Source organism: Lepidochelys olivacea (assembly GCF_965140295.1).
Source record: "Lepidochelys olivacea isolate rLepOli2 genome assembly, chromosome: 8".
In the NCBI taxonomy this organism is placed as follows: domain Eukaryota; kingdom Metazoa; phylum Chordata; order Testudines; family Cheloniidae; genus Lepidochelys; species Lepidochelys olivacea.
Window position 1 is genome coordinate 73,911,105 of NC_140418.1, and position 13,459 is coordinate 73,924,563.

The window sequence follows — 13,459 nt, forward strand, 5'->3', positions numbered from 1 at the left end:
ACCGGCTTCCCGAGTTTACCGCCGCCGCCCCGCCCGCTGCCGTCTGGCCCATTGCATGGGGCTACGGGCTGAACGCCGCGGCGTAGCGGCGGCCGGCGTAGTGCCTGGCGCGCGGAGGCACACGCCACGCCGCCCCCTGCCTGCTCCCCTCTGAGCGGTGCTCTCGGCAGGGCGGGCCCGTCCCCCACGGGCGGCGCTGAGTCCCGCCAGCTCAGCGTCGCGTCCTCGCTCCCCGTCCCGCTCCCAACCTGTTGCTCCATTGCCCCGCCTCTGATAGGGAGCTGCCCAATGGGAGGGGGCGGGCGCGAGGGGGCGGGGCTGGGAGCGGTCGGGGGCCGGGCGGCTGCGGCGCTGGCCGGAGGGTGCGAGTTCAATGGGCAGCGCGGAGGGATGCGCAGGGGCCCGTCGCGGCCCGACTGCTGCCTGCGCTCGGGGACTCGCTTCTGCTGCCATCTCACGGCGTCCCGCTCAGCCCGGTAAGGACCCCGCCCGGGAGCGCGTCTCGCCCCCGGTGTCCGGCCCGGGCGGCTGCTGTCGGTCCGGAGCGTTGGGCGCCCACATGGGGCTGCAGGGGCCACGCCAGGCGCCGCGAGGGGCGGGCCCGGGGGAGCTGGGGGCGCGGCTTGGGTCCGGGGAGTGGGGTCCGGCAGGCGGCTCTGAGGGGCTTCGGGACTCGGCTGTCGCCGCGAGAGTGGGGCTTACCGCGATCCGCTCCCAGTCCTTGCCGGGCGACGTGCGCCCGCGGCGGGGCGGGCCCGTCTCCCCCTGCGTCCCCATCCGCTCTGGGCTCAGCGCCTGGGGGCCCCTCTGTTCGGGGCGTCCTCCGTGTCTGCGGCCAGCGAAGGGGACCGAGGGGCGGCTAGGAGCGTCCCCTAAGTCTTCTGCCCCATGAAGTGCCCCGTCCCCCTCGGCTCGCCCCCCGGTGAGACACCCCCCCCCCGGCGGGCTGCTACCTGCGCCCATTTCCGCTCAGCCTCCCCCGTCCCCTGCGGTGTGTTTGCGGCGAGAGCGGCTCCTCTCCATTGTATGTAAATCCTGGGCAGGAGAGCGAGGACGTGCGAGTTGGCAGCGGGCTGCATCGGCTGGTCGAGGGGGCCCCTGCCTGCCGTACAGAGTCCTGCTAGGAATGCGAGACATTCCGTGTGGGAGGCAAACCCTCGCTGTAATCGGGCCCAGTTGAAGCTGCACGGCAGCACTCCTGTGTGCTCTGGCTGCGTTTTATAAACAATCCGGGTTGAGAGATTTTTACTGTCCCTTTAAAAAACAGATTTGTAGATTTTCGCTCCAAAGGAACTCTTCAAAACGTGGCCCTGTAAAGGAACTTTATCGCCTGCGAGAGAAAATTGTGCTGAGAGAGCAGATTTCTGAAATCGTTGGTCTGGGGTGTGTGTGTGTATTGGGTTTTTTTGTGTGCGGGGGGGGGGGCGGTTGTGATGGGAACTACTTGCTCTTATCCGAAGTCTGGAGATATTTATAACAGTTGTTTTGGACTTCCTTCAAGAGACTCTAGCCTAAAAAAAAACTTTTTCTAGTAATGAAATACCTGTGTTCTGTGAGGAACACTCTTTTTTTTCCTCCTCCCTCTGTCTTATGACCAGTACAAGTGAGGGAAAAAATAGAAGAGCGTATCTACAGCAAAAATTTGACTGAAGGGGATAAATATGTAATTCCTAATATTACTTTTTTCTATAATCTCTTTCATTTGTATCTTTCAATTTTTGTGTATTTTAAAGTGTTTATATATGTCTTACTGTGACCCCTGAATAGTCATTGCTATCTTTCCCTTTTTGTGTGAGTTAGTCACACAATAGTAGAGGAGAGAAAAACATTTTCAAAAGAGGGAAATGTAAAAGCATCGTCATATCAAGGGGGACTGGTTATGTGAAAGACAGGATTGCAAAGTAGCTTTCTGGGTAGGGAATGGGAACTGAGAAAGGTTGCACAAATGTTTTGCTCAACGGTATGTTTGTTTAATGTAAACTTCACCTGTAATCACCTCCTCCACACACTTTAGCAGCTTTCTATTAATATAGGTATGTTGGAATTACTTACTTTATTTTCAGCATTGTTTATATATTTTGTTATAGTATTATACGTACTACTTCAAAACAGCAAATATTATCAAGGCAGTTAAACTGGGTTAGTTAAACTCTAAATTTTCTTTCTTTTTAAGCATCTGACCAAAATGCTGTAGCATAATTTTTTTTATGTAATTTCTTCATCTTTATTATTCCTGGTAATTTTAAAACAAAATGGAAAAAAGTAATGGAAATGCATGAGAATACTATCTGTCAGAACATATGGTGGGAGTATTCAAAACAGAGGAGTTACTGGCTTCTTTAGATTGTCTATTAAAAATGTATGCAATAATGCTTTCAACCTACAGTAAATACCTACGATTGTGTTATAATAAATTCTTGTTTTCTCATGTTTATAATAGAAATAGTTAAACTAGCAGCTTCACTGAGGTGCGAACAAATGTATTGTAATCTCTGCAATTCAAAGTCTTTATAATGCAGTTTACAATTTTTTCCTCTGAGCTAAACATACATTGTAAACATAAATTCTCTTCTTTTAGTGTTGAGCGGATAGTCATTTATCAAAATGGAGCCATACCTGATTTTGCTTCCTGGAGGCTTATGCTTTGAAGTGAATTACTTCACTTGGCACAATGAAGTAGGAATGACTTTGGTTTTCTTAAATTAAATGAATACAGATGGCTCCTTAGTTGTATCAATTTATTCATTCCAAAGTATAAACTTTCTTTGGGAGTGAACTTGCTAAAAAGTGCTGTGCTAAAACTAAAATAAAATAGAACTCCCTGAAATTAACTCCTGTAGGTTTTACAGATTGAATCTCAATATCTGACACACTAAAGAAGTTACATTTTTGGAATCTCAGTAGCTTCTTTGCCTTCCTTTGTGTTTTTAATGTGAGTTACTGTTATTAAAAACAAAAAAATGGCAGTTGGCTTAAAATCCCATGTTGCAATTAAATTTTAGTCTTTTTCAGACTGTTTTCCTTTTTCCATCGAACTCTGGTAGGCCAATATGAAATTTTACCATGTGTAACCAACAATTTTATTAACTGAAATGGTATTGAACATGGCCTAGTGGTCCATGTGTTTTTGTTTAGTATTATGCCAATTTTTCATGGTTGTTGGCAACTGTTCAGCCATGGTAAAATTTTATAGTGTAGACCCGGCCTCAGTGTATGCATTATAGAGTTTATTACAATTAGGGATTCATGAACATGTGTTCAGGAAAGAGAACAGTTCTTTGGAGTAAATTTAGAAATTAGTTTGTGTAGTTCCAGGACAAAGCTTATAGACTACCTTCATGCACCACCTCCACCTGGTCTTCAGGTAATGCTAGCATTAGTTATTTGCTTTATAACTTCTTATAATCAAAGGAGTTTAAAACTATTTTATTAAATGTTTCAGTATCCAACAACTTAACATTGAAAATACTGACAATGCATGAAAATATGTAAGTTTTACCTTTTAAATGTTGTTCTTCCATTAAATATCACCCTCTTTCTCTCCCCCCCCCCCTTATTTTTAAGGACTTCGTCTTTGGCCTTTCAAATGGACATTAAGTGACATTGAATGTTAGCTGCAAGAATTTTATAAGTACTGCATCAGCTGGGATGTTGCGACAGAACGGTGGAAGTAACAAGCGTGGTTTGGGATTAGCCCGACTGTCTACATCCAATTTCTTCACCATCGCCAATTCAGGAAACTGGGGAATGGGGCGCAGCACCAAGAGCAACTCTCTGAGCAGTATTAGCTCCAACTCTGATTGCTATGACAGTCCTATTGTGGATCCAGAATACATCATGCAGTTGGTGAATGATGTCAGAAAATTTGCAGATGTGCTACTGTATTTGAAAGAAGCCATTCTTTCAGAAGGTGCGTCAACTGCTTTATCCTATTTCTTAGCTGATTTGAAATTCACACACATAGCTGTACTCAGTAGGAACAGAAGCAAGCATTACTGTGGTTTTTACTTGTGTTTTTTTCTTTCTGCCAAATACTTGCATGATTACAGGAAGTGGTGGATGTTACTTTGGGTGCTACGTTTCCTCAGCAAACACAGTGCATTCTGTTTCCTAATGAGACATAACATATAGAGCTGATACAGTTGGTAAGACTTGAGTAAAAGGGAGGAGGGGAAAGTCTGGTTCCCATCAGACTGGCTGAACTGACACTGGAAAAATAGTTAAACTTTAAATCAGTCCTTTAAACAACTGACTGATGTTTCTGTAATTACAAAGAATACTGTTGATATTTTGGCCAAGATCCAGTTTTCCATGCTATTACAATTGTTACTGTTTAATAGGCTCATGTGTTAATAATTTGAATGGAGCTTTAAAAGGTCTAATTTTAATGGAGTTTAACTTTTCTGTAACACTCGCTTTTTCCAGGCCAAGGTATTTGTTTACCATCTTCTGCTAGCAGGTGAAAACTACAAACTTGCTTTCTTAGTCTGTCCCCTTGGAACACATCACTTTTTTTTCCTTTTCCTGAAAGGGAAATGCTATCAGTTTTTCTTGGTTAACAGCAGGAAAGCTTTTCTGAAGAGGGGTCCTCTTGTTAATACTATAAGAGCTATGTCCAAACTAGTCTGGTATGGGATCCATTGACTGCTAATAGCAGTTTTTCCCACCACCCATTTTTACCTGTAGATAGTTGCAACTCCTTTTCCTCCTTCCACCACTACCATCCAATTGTCCCCTTTTCTCTTATTTGCCATTCTAGACTTGTAATGAGCAAGTTGACTTAATTATCTACTTTTAGGAAAGGAAAAATCCATTGAAGTCCTGATTTTCATGAAGCCTGTAGCACGTTAAACACTTTTAGTAGACACAGTAGTCTGTACAATAGCTAGAGCTAGTTTGTGGATATGGTCTAATACTTGCAGCTTCTCGGTGAGAAACCACTTGAAAAAAATCTTATTGCTGTTGCTAATGTGGCTTATGATTTCTTAAATCTGATCTTTGGTTATATTTGTATCTGTGGTGTGGGGCGTCCTCTACCTTACTCTTTTTAGATTTTGGATCAGTGTTACAATTCTCACATAAATATTCTGAGGATTTCTGGGTTAGAGGACTTAGGATCACCCTAATAACTGCCTTTGGTCACAAACAAAGACAATAAACGTAAGCCGGAATGGAAAATGCTACTCTACTGTCATTTGAGGTATTCCCACCTATGTCGAGGTGGCCTCCAGAATCTGTTTTATTTAGACAGGAAAAAAAGAGATTCAGGATGTGACTATAGCCACCATATTGTAAACAATATACTGTTTTGAGTCTGCCGTTAGAGTGAAAGAGTTGCACCAGAAAGCCGTTAGAGTGAAAGAGTTGCGCCATAAAAGTGGTGAACAAGTCTTAAATGTACAGGTAACTTTGAAGCCTAATACTGACTTAAGCGTCAGTATGGTTCACTGTAGCTAGACACACGGGTTGATGTGGTCAAACATGTCTGTCTGGCACCTCTTAATATCTGAATGGACAGTTCACAGGAAACAACTGCAAGAACACAAGTGTATTCTAGCAGCCACAGAGGCAGTTTTAATAAATAAACTCAAAGGCCCCAAGATATAGTGTGGAAGGTAGGTTATGCAATCTCCTTTTAGTCTGGATCACACACTGACTTTATTAAACTGTTTTCACTTCTGTCATTTTATGAAATTAACAATCTTTAAAAAGGATGGCTCTTTAAAATTTTTCTGCAGCTATTGGGTGCTGTTACTTGACACTTTGTCTAAAATATATCAACACAGACTAAGAACGTGTATAACAGTAAATATAAGAATCTCAGAAAATGAATAATGCAAAGGCAAACTTTCTTTCAAACTGAGGTGCTCTTCTTTGTACTGCTGACCAATAAATTGGCTCAGCATTTAGGCTGAAGTTAGCAGCTGGCAAATTTCAGTGTAAACAAGGAAAAGCAACTTCACACAACATGTAACTTACGTGTAGAAATCTCTGACACAGGAGGTCACTGAGACAACAAACTGTTTACATATAAAAGAATGGATAACTCTTGGCGCTAATAATATTTTATGATTTACCACCTTCTGAAATTATCCAACTAATTTCAAGTTTGAGTGTAAAACAATCAACTGGAGGGGCCAGGAAGGAATTTCTCCTGACTTCTTTGGATATCATTACTTCAGTGACTTGGTGCATTTTTTTATATATATACATTTGAAACTTTCCTTTGCATTGTCTGGTATTAGTACTGCCAGAGTCAGGATACAGGACTTCATGATTAGTATGTTAAATCATATCTTTCCAACTAGCAGTAAAGCTGCAATTAATTTATAATTTTCCAGTTGTGTTCACCTTCAAACAGTTGTAAAGCAATCTGTTGGAGGTGTTGGTGTAACTTTCTTCAAAATGATGCTGTCTTCAGAGATTAATTAAGATCACTGGGCCAGACTTTTGAAGGTATATAGGTGCCTGCTGAGATTTTCAAAAGTGCCTAAGGTGCCTAAATACCTTCTAAAAATGTGGTCGTCTGTGCCTAGATTCACCAAAACATTGTTCCCTTGAGGACAGGCAGTTGCATTTATAGCACATAACCGCACAGTTGGAGATGCAGCTCTCAACTGCTGCTTTTTCTATTTCCTCAGGTGACCTCATAATGTGACTTAAAAGCGGGCAACCAAAGTCAATGTCTCTCCTCCTGCTTGGGTTAAGGGCTTCCAGCAGACAGCTGGCAAACCTTGGTCAGTGTGTACCATCCTACATGCTCTTCTTTGCTGTGTCCAGGCTCTCTGAAGCCATTTGTCTGAATTTATGTACTGCACTCAACCACAGTATTGTACTATGGAGCCCCAGTTCCTAAGGAGCCTCCTCCAGTTCTCTACCAGTCTTCCTGGAGAGGATGAGAAGAGCTGCTTTATTTTTGCAGACTTTTATCCTTTGGAAAACTTCAGTTTTTCAGAGAACCCAAAGTCTACTTGCTGAAGTTTTCTGTAGTACTGTCAACTATTTCTCTGTCATACAGTGGATCGATGCACATCGATCAATAGAACAACCTCATGTTGTGCATGGAAAGGCTGATGATCTCATACTGGAAGTCAAAAGACACTGGATGTAGGTACTTTATGCTATTTCCCCTGTTGCTGCCGATGGATCTCTCAATTTTGCATTGAAAAGTTAAAATAAGTTATAAGCTAAGAAGTACCAGAATTCTCTTGGAAGGGCAGACCTGGGCAAAATGTTAATTTTGCCAAACAAAAATTTGTGTTCAGTAGCATACATAGGTATGTTAAGTTGATAACAAGCAACCATTCATTGGCCTCTGCCACTTCAACATTGCTGTGTTTTACCTACAAGTCTTCATTTATCTGACAAACGTTACCTGATTCTATTAAGTGTGATGTCTTGACTCCATAAATATTTTGCCTTTTCAATGCAGATCGGCAACTTCTTTTGCAGCTGTTATTGTTAGTGCTAATATTGCAGGCTTTGGCCTAAGGAGGAAGGTTATATAACGCAGAGGCTCCACTTACCCAGTACCCTGATCTGGCACGGATTGCTTCAGCTAATCTTCAGGGGCTGACCCTTCTCGCATTGAAGTCAATATCCAAAGTCTCATTGATTTCAATAGGTCCTAAATTTCCAACTGGATTAGCATTTATTTTCCCTGTTGGAAGTGTTTGGCAGTTTTTTCCATGGTTCAGTTTTATCATTTTTCTGGTTCTTCTGAGTTAGTGGTGTACTCCTGGGTAAACTATTCAGGTAAGTTACCTTGCATTGAAGAATGTATTTGTGTCTGATTATAAACTCCTTTTGAATGTGGACTTTATCTAATGCTTTGTAAAGCAGCAAACATACTGGTGGTCAATAAATAATTACATGAATACTGAACTGCAGAGATTTCCAGAGGGGAGAATGCTATGTGTTTGGGTCTTCTCACTTTTTATGTCCACTGCAGTGGCATTTCCACTTGCACTGATTAAATGAATCTTGATACAGACTTTCCTAAAAGATGTATTTTTGCTGCTTGGACTTCAGGGAGAGTGCTGCTTTTAACCTAAGGTAAAGTCATTGGCCAATCTCTGCAGTACTGTTCTTCATGGTTTTTAATAAGCTTTAGTCAGAACTTTGTCCTATCTAGCAATTGTTGTTGTTAGATAAAGTGAGACTTAAATAGAGTTTGCGAAATCCACTCCGCTGGTAGGAGTGGGAAGTTTTATCTCTTGCAAAATTGTTTCTAGTGCTTATGGATAGCGCTTGGTAGGTTCTCTCATGAACAGAGTGTAAACTATCCAGTGCCATTTTTCTGATCATGCTGACAGCTTTTGTACTTTCGCTCTGGTTCATAGCTGTATCAGGTGTGATACACCAAGGCAATGTTAACCAGACTTTGATGAGTGCATGGCTGTTTGGGAGGCTTTGAAACTTTTGAATCATGTCAGTTTCATGTTGCTTTGCGAGCAGTAGCACTGCTAGCTAGCCTCTGGAGTTCTTCACGGAATAAGAAGAACCAAAAAATGGTAGTTGAGGGAAAGAGTAGAGTAATTTTGGACTTCTTTTCCACCCTTCATAGCAGCCTAGTAGCCATAGAGTAGGGGATACCTGTCAAGAAAAATTACAACAGTTGGGGGAAGTAAGCTCAGGCCTCTTTCCTTTTCGGAAGCTTTGGTTCTGGGGGGCTGATATGCTCATCAGCGTGGTGCCCAGGGACCTCACTGGTGGGACTGGTCCCATTCTTGTTTCTGTGTCTGCCTCTATTGAGTAGGTTTAGTCTTCCAGTTAGCAGATACCTGGTCCATTTTTTAAGTCCCAAGGCACCAAGCTAGAGAAATAGTTTACCTCTGTGGAGAAACTGAAAATGGCAGCTTGTTTGAGTGGATCAAAAATGGAGCCTTCACTCTAAATTCATCAGAAGAGGGTTTTGAATAGCTCTTGTGGCACAATCGTCAAACTTTATAAGGCAAAAAAAAAAAAAAATAAGTATGCAGACTAACCGGTGTCTATCCCTCTCTCTGAATACCCCTTCTTTTTGACTCCAGGCATTAAGTTCAAAGTGAGTGTTGTGCTCCTGAGATGGGAGGATCAGCTGAAGCAGGTTCTCCCTGAGAGGGACTTTACCCAACTCCAAGATCTGTCATTGTCCATAAGTTGTTAAAAGATCAATTTTCTCTGTTTCTCTGGCCAGATAATAAATCAGTGAGGCTAAAGGGGAAAGTCTCGGTCTAAGTCGGGGGTCTCAATGTGGCCCACGGGGCTCCAGCAGTTTTGGGGCCAGGTCTCTCCCTTGGCCGCACCTGCAGCCCCCGGGCGCTCGCTGCCCCCAGGTGCTCTCCCCACCCTGGGGCGATTTAAAATGGCCCGGGGCTCCAGCAGTGCAGCGTAGCTGAGTGGCGTCTGCCTGCTTGCTCCACGTGTCTGCTGGCCCCTCCCTGCGGCCCCAGGGCGGGGCACAACTGTGCCTCCACGCACTGCCCCCACCCCAAGTGCCCCTGCAGCCAATGGGAAGCTGCAGGGGCAGTGCCTGGGGGCACAGTGCAAGGAGGTCCCCTGGCCAGCCCCGCCTTAGAGCCCCAGGTAAGCGTCACGCCGCACCCCCGACCCCCTCCCAGAGTCTGCACCCCCTTCCCACACACCCTCTCCCATCCCCAAACTCCCTCCCAGAGCCTGCACCCTTCCACCCTCCTCCCACACAGCTTGCAACCCCACCCCCTCCTCCTGCACCCCCACCCTTGACCCAGCCCAGACCCTGCACCCCAGGCCCCCTCCCCCACCCAAACTCCCTCCCAGAGCCCAACCTCTCACCCCTTCTGCGCCCAAACTCCCTCCCAGAGCCTGCATCCCAATCCCCTACCCCAGACCTCCTCCCCCACCCAAACTCCCTCCCAGAGCCTTTGGGAGGTGGAGTTTTGGGGGGGAGAGTTCTGGGCGGCATGAGTGACATTATTGGCCCACTGGGAGGATTTGAGGACTGGCACTGGCCCTAAGGTAAATTGAGTTTGAGACCCCTGGTCTAAGTTCTGCACTTGAGTAAGAATTTCAAGACTGAATCTATTTTGGCTAAATTACATTAATCAAAGTTAGTAGATCTCTTGGTGAAAACAGCTGTTCTCACATAGCTCAAAATGAGGCTTAGGCATCCTTATCCTTGTTGGGTATTGTCAGAAACAGCAGACTCTCCAGATTTGACCTACATTTCCCAGGTGTCTTGAAGTAATAGATTCCGTCATCCCTTACGGTCACTGTCAGTTGCATTAGGGTCTTGTGAGGTTAAAGATACTTCTCCTGCATTGAGGGAATCAAAATAATGGGCCAGCCCAGTATAAAGACATCAACACTCTTCTTACACAATGGGATGAAAATGGACACATGAGCTATTCAGTATTTGCTGTGAATCTAATTTGAAATATCACACTACATTTTGAATTCCTGGGACACTCTAAAGTCTACTAGTGACCTAGAGGAATCCCTTTCCTCTAGTGATTAAAAAAATATAAGTAACCCTTTTCTATGCATCTTTACTGGGACCAGATCTGGTTACTTAGAGGTGCATCAAGCAGTGGAGATGCTATATTCTTACTTGAGTGGTGCCTCAAATTTCAGGTTTCTTTATTTACATTTAAAACATACCAAAACAGGTGGCAAGCCTAAACTCCAGACAGTTTTAATAAGAGTTTAAAAGCACAGCAAAACACTTTTTTTTTAAATACAAAAAATAACTCACTAGGCCATTTAGCAAATGTAAAAATGACCCACACGTAAGTCACATCCCTCTCTCAAAAGCACCTGTATGGTGGTCAGCCCTGAAGTGTGTCCTAAAGCTGCCTCCTCAGACTGTAACTTGCAGCAGTAATGCCTGGAGAGGGTGGCGATCTCTTGAGTAGGCGGCTTCTGGGACCCCTAGGGGGAGACTTTCAAAGGCATAGGGCAGTCAGGTACCTATTAAAGATCAATGAGAATTGGATGCCTGATTGTCCTTTGACTTTGAAAATCTCCCTGTTGTGCTTTTTGTGTAGTGTGGGGATGGAGGTGGAGCCCAATGCACTGAGCTACACCTAGTAACCTGCAGATGACCAATTCACATAGCACAAGTATTGTAGGTTCACAAGTGAGAGATGTCTTTTAACAGTTAGGCTGCTGCACTCTGTATCAGATTCAGTATGTGTTTAATATGTAGCCACAAGCAGAGCACATTGCAGTAATCTGATCTTGGCTTGACAATGTTCTGAGTAGGCTTGGCAGAATTTGATTGAAATGGAAGTTGGTAAGTGTCTTTCAGCTGAGACACTGAAATTGACGAAAAAAATGTATGGGTAGCAGTCCTGCACAAGTGCAGCCTTCCCCCTGCAATTGTGCCTGCAGGGATCGGGTGTCATCAGTACTGCAGCAGCACAGGGAGCCCTCTGCAGCTGTGTGCGCTCTCTTTCACCCTCTCACCATCTGGGAGTCCAGGCGCCGTACCTGGGCAGGAGTCATTCAGCAGCAGGTGGCCTCCCCTGTAGCCAGGGAACTCATCCTCCTTAGACTCCTGACTGGCCAGGACTGCAGTCTCCCCTGCTCCTTGTGGCTGGGTGTTTTGGGCCCTTCAGCCATAAAATGAGCCCCCTGTAGCCCCGCTGTTGGTTCTGGGAATTCTCTGCAGCCTTGCTCTCAGCACTGTCCAAACCCCCCTTTCATTTCATGCAACTGTAAACATTAAAGTGGTTAAAAATAGAAGAAATTTCTTTAAAATAAAAGTTAATTGTCAAAATTAAATTCTGTCAAACCTAGTTATGAGTCATAGTAGTGAGGTCTGCATCTGGGAGAGAAGACTGCAATCTCCTAATCAGAGTGGATTTGATTTAAATCAAATTTATTTAAATCATAATTTAAATCACTAGTCAGGAAGACTCAATTTAATCATGAATTTCTACATAAAAACACATTCTTGTTGGTTGTTATCAACCTGAAGATCCTGCATGTTCAGACATGTTCCTTTCATCATCTTCAACGCAGCTTCCTCCTGAGAAGGAACGTCTCTCATGATGTTGTTTTATTCAGGCAACCAGGCCTTGCATTTCTTTGTTGCACTGTTTGCATTTTGCACACATGCCTGTCTTACCCACAGGTAGAGGAACTTCATTAAAATACTCCCAAACTGGGTCTCTTTTATGTCCTGCTGCCATTATAGGTTTTCCCTTCTAATGAGAGAATGGTATGGTAGATCTCAAATCAATGAAGGCTACACTCAGACCTCAAGACTTCTGGAATATGCTGCTCAAACAGTTTCACTTTTGTTTCTACTGCCTGTCCCTCCCCTTTCCCATTTATCTCCAGACTTCTTGTCCAGATCTATTCTGCCCCCAACTGTCTTCTATTCATTGAACTTTTTGAAACTTTGCACTTTTAGAGAGAGGTAAGGGATTGACTCTGTGTACACGAATTTGCAGAGGGACAGTAGGGTTGAGGTCTGTTGTTTCTCACATCTATATATTATATTATTTATTTTTATTTAAAAACATTTTTGCTGTTAACAACATGTTATCTCTGGAGACACAAATCCACCGTTTAAGAACTGCAAAACTAAGCATCTCTGATGGTATCTTCTAGACTGAGCACTGAGTCCCATTGGGTAGATAGAAAGATTAACCTAAATAATCTATACAGAAGCCCCTGGAACCCCATAAAATTGGGTCCCTAATCCATGGACTATTGGAACTCATTTACAAAACTTTTCTTAAACATTACATGAATATATTCTCATACTGTAGAATTAGAATTTATAATCACTATTCCATGATGACATGTTTTGGAGCTATAATGTATCTTTAGATAGTGGTTCTCTCCCACCCCCCGCCCTCAAAAAGCATTGTATAAAAAAAAAATCATTGATTTTTATCCACCCTGCTCCTAATCAATGAGCTTAAATGAAAAAAGACTATTCTGGCTACTTCTGAAAGCAGGTATCAGGGGATCTAACCCGAACACCCAAATTACAGACACACCCCTTTGGTCCAGAGGAACAAGTATAATCTTTACTATACCATCCAGTTGCTTTTCTCAACCCTCCAACATCACCTCTTGTCTGGACTGAGTTTCAGCCAGTTTGCTCTCATCCATGCCTTAGTCTCAAATAGACTCTGAGAAAGGTGATGAGCTGTACTATTGGGAACCAAATTTGGTGGTTTTCACCTATTGAAGGCGTCTCATGTAACCCATGCAACTAGCCCATTTGCTTCTCACATGCTGAGCAAGTGGGAGGACAGAATAGGATTCCTTAGAGGCACAGGATTGATTGCTCCTGAAAAGAAGTGATTGCCCTACATTATCCAATTTCTCCAGGAGATAAAAAAAAAAAGCCACCTTGTTCATTCTGTAAAGGAAAAATGTATAGCTACTAAAGTGAATGTTCTCACCTTTTGGAGCCAAAAGTATGGGACAGAACTTGCAAAGTTTAATATTGACCAAAATAATTCCAAAATATTTAACT

At 43.6% G+C, this 13,459-nt stretch overlaps 1 protein-coding gene across 6 annotated transcripts in view; it reads left to right on the forward strand.

Annotated features, from left to right (window-relative positions):
• The first annotated feature begins 328 nt into the window (after positions 1–328).
• The window catches only part of ARHGAP29 (Rho GTPase activating protein 29), a 91,760-nt gene continuing 78,629 nt past the window's right edge, over positions 329–13,459 (forward strand). For 2 of the 6 annotated variants that reach the window (XM_084637337.1, XM_084637342.1), the window contains exons 1-2: positions 329–476; positions 3,565–3,910. In XM_084637337.1, coding sequence (XP_084493463.1) covers positions 3,649–3,910 — 262 coding nt within the window. In that variant the 5' untranslated portion in view covers positions 329–476; positions 3,565–3,648. Of the gene's footprint in view, positions 477–904; positions 923–1,115; positions 1,384–2,016; positions 2,034–2,660; positions 2,677–3,564; positions 3,911–13,459 lie in introns of those variants that run through there. The other 4 variants (XM_084637340.1, XM_084637339.1, XM_084637338.1 and 1 more) reach the window with 4 other exon arrangements.